Source organism: Poecilia formosa, unplaced genomic scaffold (assembly GCF_000485575.1).
Source record: "Poecilia formosa unplaced genomic scaffold, Poecilia_formosa-5.1.2 Scaffold41, whole genome shotgun sequence".
NCBI classification, from domain to species: domain Eukaryota; kingdom Metazoa; phylum Chordata; class Actinopteri; order Cyprinodontiformes; family Poeciliidae; genus Poecilia; species Poecilia formosa.
The window spans coordinates 3022386-3028220 of record NW_006799980.1 but is presented as its reverse complement, the minus strand read 5'-3'; the positions used below and the strand labels follow the sequence as shown (position 1 = coordinate 3028220).

Here is a 5835-nt window from a genome sequence, read left to right as displayed (position 1 = left end):
CAGCACGATTACAATAGGCCTTCGCAGCGCTTAGCTGCTCGGGCCTAATTAATCATTTAGACAGGCTTCAACAATAGTCACAGCAGTAACAGTTTAGTGAAGAAATGCAAATATAACTAAACAATGTTTACTGTGCTTCTTCTATTCCTAGGTTTGGTGGAACAGACTGGTTTCCCAGTCTCCCAGGAGCAATTGGGACAGTTTGTGACAGAGACTAACAACATTCAATGTGGAGATGAACACCTTCAGGCACAGTTTGAGGACCTCCAGAGACAGTGTGGCCTAGCACATCCACAGAGTTGGGAATCATGTGTCGAAAACTATATCAAACTGAAAAACATGGCGGACTTATAAACAAACAAGAATCTAAATTTGAAGGTCTCACACAAACACTAACCAACAGTGTTATAACTGAACAGGTTTGACAAGTTAAATAGTCAGCATTTTGTTTTGTTGTTATGCATTTGACCTTAATAAAGCCCAAACCCAGGGGAGTTTTGAATCCCAAAGTCCATGTCTTCTTTAAACTGATGATACGTCTTGGACTCAGTATTTTGATAGTGTTGGAGCAGGTGCTACTGACAGGAAAACGAGAAGTGGCCTGAAAGATCAGTTTTGGTGGTGGCAGAATTGAAGATGGAGGTAGTGTGTTCAAGCCGGTGGCAAACATCAGGATGTCCTGGAGAGAGAGACCCGTTTTTTGTTCTAGAAAAGAAGCAACGAGTTCATGTATCAGATATTACAACAACACAAAAATATAGCAATAAATCTTAATGTCCACCTTCTGTGTCAAGGAGATAGTCTCTCCAGAATCCTAGCACTCTTGTTTCCTCATATCATCTGCTGTTACCCTTTTCACTGAGCTGAACCTCAAATATTTCCTCCAATATTTTGGATGTCAGCTGTTCCACTCTTGCACACATAAATGGCCTGAACACGGAAGCATGCTGCTCCAAAGCATTCTAGAAGTTCAGTGTTGAAAGGCCATCCTTGAATCTATAAAAAGTTTGAAACAGAAATCACCTTAATTGTTATCAAAAGAGCATAACTTTAAATAGATATTTTTCAGTCACACAAAGAACATTAATATGTCTAATCTTTTTTTATTATTTTTATTTAGCATAGGTAATATTGCTGATCCACTGTACACAGTGAATTAACCCAAAGTAACGTTATTTTTCTCCAGTTAAACCGTCCAATCAACAAGGCTCCTACTTATTTGGCTGCTGGGTGCTGTTGATTGATTGATTCTTGCACTATTGTACATTTGCTTGTTTTAACTGCAACAAAATAGTAACTAAATTAGCATAGTTATTTTTTAAGTCAAGGAAGAGAAACATTACCTTTGAATAGAGAAATGGTTGCGGTAAATGATGTACCAATCAATGAACTTCTTTACAATTTCCCATTTGTCATCAACACTCACAGGGAACTGCAAGCAACCAGCAGTTTGCAAGATGCTTGCATGTCTTTCAACTGACTGGTGTAGTTCAGTCAATGTACCTGCACTGGATATCTATGGTAGAGAACAATAACCAAAAACATAAATGAATATACTACTCCAGTACCTGTTTAAAGGTTAGAAGATATACCACACTTAAAGGGGCATTGTTATGTGAAATTAATTTCTAAAAGAACATGGCATGGTTGTTGGTGCCAGACATGCACCAACAACCATGCCAACAAACCTCTCAGCAGTATTTTAGGAATACTGATGAGTATTTTTGAAATATTCAGCAGTTTATGAAATACTCTGAATCTGCTGATCTACTGGGATTCTCATACACAACCTTCTCTAGGGTTTACACAGAATGGTCCAAAAAAGGTAAAATATCCAGTGAGCAACAGTTCTGTGGCTGCAAATGCCTTGCTGATGCCAGAGTTCAGAGGAGAATGGCCAGAAAGATTTGAGCTCATAGAACAGCAAGAATAACTCAAGAAACCACTCGTTACAACCGAGTTATGCAGAAGAGCATCTGAACACACAACATGTCAAACCTTAAGTCAGATGTGCTATAGCAGCAGAAGACCACACCGGATGCCATTCCTGTCAGCCAAGAACAGGGAGCTGAGGCTACAATTCACACAGGATCAACAAAATTGGACAATAAAAGATTGGAAAAACGTTGCCTGGTCTGATGAGTCTCAATTTCAGCAATGACATTTGGATGGGAGGGTCAGAATTTGGTGACAACATAAAAGTATGGATCCATCTGGCTCAACGGTTCCACGATTCAGGGTGGTGCAATGGAGTGCACTTTGGCCCATTGGTACCGATCGAACATCGTGTCAACGCCAAAGCCTACCTGAGTATTTTGCTAAGCAAAATACTTCATGACCACAGTGTTTTCATCTTCTGATGGCAAATTGCAGCACGTTAACTTGCCATGTCAGAAAGCATGAATCATCTCAGACTGGTTTCTTAAACATAATGAGTTCACTGAACTCGAATGGCCTCCACAGTCACCTGATGTCAATCCAATAGAAAACCTTTGGGATGTGGTGGAAGGAGAGATTTGCATCATGGATGTACTGCCAACAAATCTACAGCAACTATGTGATGCCATCATGTAAAGATGGACCAGACTATCTAAGGAATGTTTCCAGTACTTTGTTGAATCCATGCCACTATGGATTAAAGCAGTTCAGAAGGCAAATGGGCGTACAAACCGGTACTAACGAGATGTACCTAATAAAGTGGCCTGTCTTTTTTATGCATATAGCATTCACATAAGTGAAGGTAGCATAGGTACTTGTTTGTGCTTCAATATGACAACATGTGCCTTTTAGAAAATATCAGATTTATTCTGAACAATAGAATCGTATCAAACACAAAATACAAATGATCTTGTTATGGAATAATGAAGTTATGGAATAACACAATTTTTGCTTGATTGTAACAACTTGTAAAGCCTTATCAATAATGCTATCCTACCTCAATCAAAGAAGCCCTCATGGTGTTGTCGGTGATGTCTTCTATCTTTCCTTCTGTATTTGTTGATGTTCCTGTGAGGTGCTGGTAGAGCTTCTCAGATAAGAATTGAGGACCTGGACCTCCATGAACGACAGAAGTGGCAATCATCCTCCCAACCAGGAAATATTCATCATTTTTGGCTGCTGTATAGATTTTGTTCACATTAATTCCACATTCACCAACGGCTGTCACATTCTTATGAGAAAATTCTGAAATATTGCCCTTGACGTCAATACCTTCACTGTCAAAAGTGATAAATTTCCTTTCTTCTGGTCCATCAAAGACTCTGCGAGTCCTTAGGCAGTTCATTAAAAGGCTTAGAAACTCGCGCTTGGGACCACCGTTATCAACACCGTCTTCTGCCTGTCCCTCGTCATCGGTGAATTTTACAAATATTTAATTGAAAGGGTTGAAAGAAGCCCGCTTGAAACCTCTCAGTGCTCCATCCCATACATTGGCTCTGTTTATGTTAAAGCGGCTGAGAGATGATGACGTGATCTTTGCCGAGAGCTCTGAAATGATGTCTGCAGCAGTCACGTTGTCTGTACATGAAGAGTACAATTATTTCAAATACAAAAAGCACAAAAGGATTTAGAAGAAAACTAATTTCTAATCAATACCTTTGCTCAGGGAACTGCATCAGATATTCGTCCGGCTCAGAGTCGCTGTCAACAATTATTGGTGCGTACACATTTGTGTAGTTGCTGTATTGAAAAGGAAATAGAGTAAATACTTTACTAGGTAAATAATTTAAATTCATCCCTGATAAGGCATAGAGATTTCTGTCAGTCATTCTTGGCAGTAGGGTAGCTAATACCAGCATATTTGGGTAATTATTGCACACTACTCAAAGTTTGATCGAAAAAAAAATATTGAACAACCAGAAGTTATGGTGCTGTCAAGTTTTTTGCTCTTAAACCACCTCATCTTCTGCCCAAACTTGAAAAAGCTTGCTTCCCTCAAAGAAAAGCAGGAACCACTCATCTCAGCAACAATTTTCAGTTATCTTTTATTTTTGTGTTTAGATTATTTCAATTGACAGTGTAAGACCACCATGACTTTACATAAGTAGTCACAGAGCAGGTTGAAAACCTACAAACAAATTAAACAAAATCAATTACAGATCACAATGAACTAATTAAATATTTTTCAGGTAGTGTTAACAATCTACTTTTAAGTAAACAGTGAATGAACAAACAAATAAACTACATTCCAAACACATAAAACCCATTGAATCAAAGGCTAATTTTGGTCTCTGAATGCAGATTAAATGATATAATGTCCAGTTCCTACCAGTGGTGTCTTTGTGGAAGCTTGAAGCTGAGGCTCTTTGTCTGCAGAGATCATTGTGAGCACAGGTGTGCCAAGTTACCTTATAGAGTTCAGATGGGCATGAGTGAAAGGGATGGGTGCGCTTGGTTCTCTGTGATGTGTGTGCCAGTTGGGTGGAGATAGTAAATGCACTCACAAATGTACCATTTGCTGTTTTAACTTGACAGGTGCAAAACTTTTTTTTTCAATGACTTTTTTCAGTTTGGAAATGTAAGAAGACATTTTAGTTGAGATTAATAATTCAGTTAATTACAGTTCTTGGATTTATCCGTGATGGAATTTTTTGTAAGTCTTTATGCCAAATATTATGTGCAATTTCTATAAATCATTTCAGTAAATGTGTTGACATGTGCAAAAGTTGACATGTGCTCACACAACCTACCGATAGAAGTGGTTCTGGCCCTCTGAGGACATGGGATGCTCCTGGACGTTGGTGTTTCCTCCATCCTAATTTAACATAAATTAGTACTCCAGTTGTGGTAGTGGCAATACCATACAGACTTAGCTAACACAATGTCATGTATCTCATCTTGGGTGATTGTCTTTGTGAATTTTTGAAAATATTTTATGGTATGTAATTTTTACATATTGAACTATGAAAGGGATTGAGTTCAATCTTACCTGATCAAACCCTTGTTCCGTGTGTCCAAAAGGCCTGAAAATAAAAATTAACATAGCTATAAAGTGGATATAACAGTTTCTGCAACAAAATATGAAGCAAACAGTAATTTGTATTTTACCCATTCAAAATTTTCTCCAGTCTTGGAGTGCTTGCTTCATCTGGACCATCCTACACCTATGTACAACATATAAAAGACAGGTTTTATCTTATCAAAAGAAAGTGTAAGTAATTCAATTCAGGAGAAATGTCATAAAGATGCAGACTGACCACAGTGTCAGATAGTGGACTATCTTGAGATGGCAACCTTACATGAACCACACTGTCATCATCACTTGAACTTTGTCCACTGAAACCTTTAAAAAGCAATGATTATTTTGACATTTATTTTAATTATTATGTTTATGTAATTCCACAAATTGTTTAGTTGCATAGGAATTTTTCATAACTTCATATACATGTTACATAACAAGAACATTTTAGTATAAGTTGTTGTTACGACACTGAGCCAGTCGTAACAGTTGTACAAATAGAATTTTGTACAATTAGCAGCACAGTATACCCAGATAGCACAGAATGATTGAAACAACATTGAATCAATGTCAGCCAGAAACATTGAATCAACGTTGAACGCTGACATTGAAACAACATTGAATCAATGTCAGCCAGAAACATTGAATCAACGTTGAACGCTGACATTGAAACAACATTGAAAGTGGTCGGTGACTTGTATGTTGAATCAACGTTAGGGTTTCAACCATAACTGACATTATATCAATGTTGATTCAACCATCATCTGTATGTCAACTTGTCTGCATATTTGTGTTGATAGTACATTGAATCAGTTATGAATCAATGTTGATTCTACATTATATTAATGTTGAGTCAACCATCATCTGAACGTGGATCT

General features: G+C 37.7%; 1 protein-coding gene across 1 annotated transcript; it reads right to left on the bottom strand.

The window, feature by feature from the left end:
* Positions 1–781: 781 nt before the first annotated feature.
* Positions 782–5079, bottom strand: LOC103137594 (G2/M phase-specific E3 ubiquitin-protein ligase-like). Its single transcript, XM_016671043.1, has 8 exons — positions 5047–5079; positions 4928–4961; positions 4689–4753; positions 3595–3678; positions 3406–3521; positions 2936–3117; positions 1344–1516; positions 782–996 (listed from the first exon to the last, which is right to left on the bottom strand). The coding sequence occupies exons 3-8, from the start codon at positions 4718–4720 to the stop codon at positions 963–965; spliced, it is 621 nt and encodes a 206-aa protein (XP_016526529.1). The 5' UTR covers positions 4721–4753; positions 4928–4961; positions 5047–5079; the 3' UTR covers positions 782–962.
* Between the last annotated feature and the right edge of the window lie 756 nt (positions 5080–5835).

Bases quoted from the DNA above. Each gene is read 5' to 3' on its own strand.
- LOC103137594 (XM_016671043.1), bottom strand. From the start codon at position 4,720: ATGTCCTCAGAGGGCCAGAACCACTTCTATCG. The intron at 3,679-4,688 runs GTAGGTTGTGTG...TTTTCAATACAG, and splicing joins GGCCAGAACCACTTCTATCG to CAACTACACAAATGTGTACG. The intron at 1,517-2,935 runs GTAGGATAGCAT...TCTCTACCATAG, and splicing joins TGAGGGCTTCTTTGATTGAG to ATATCCAGTGCAGGTACATT.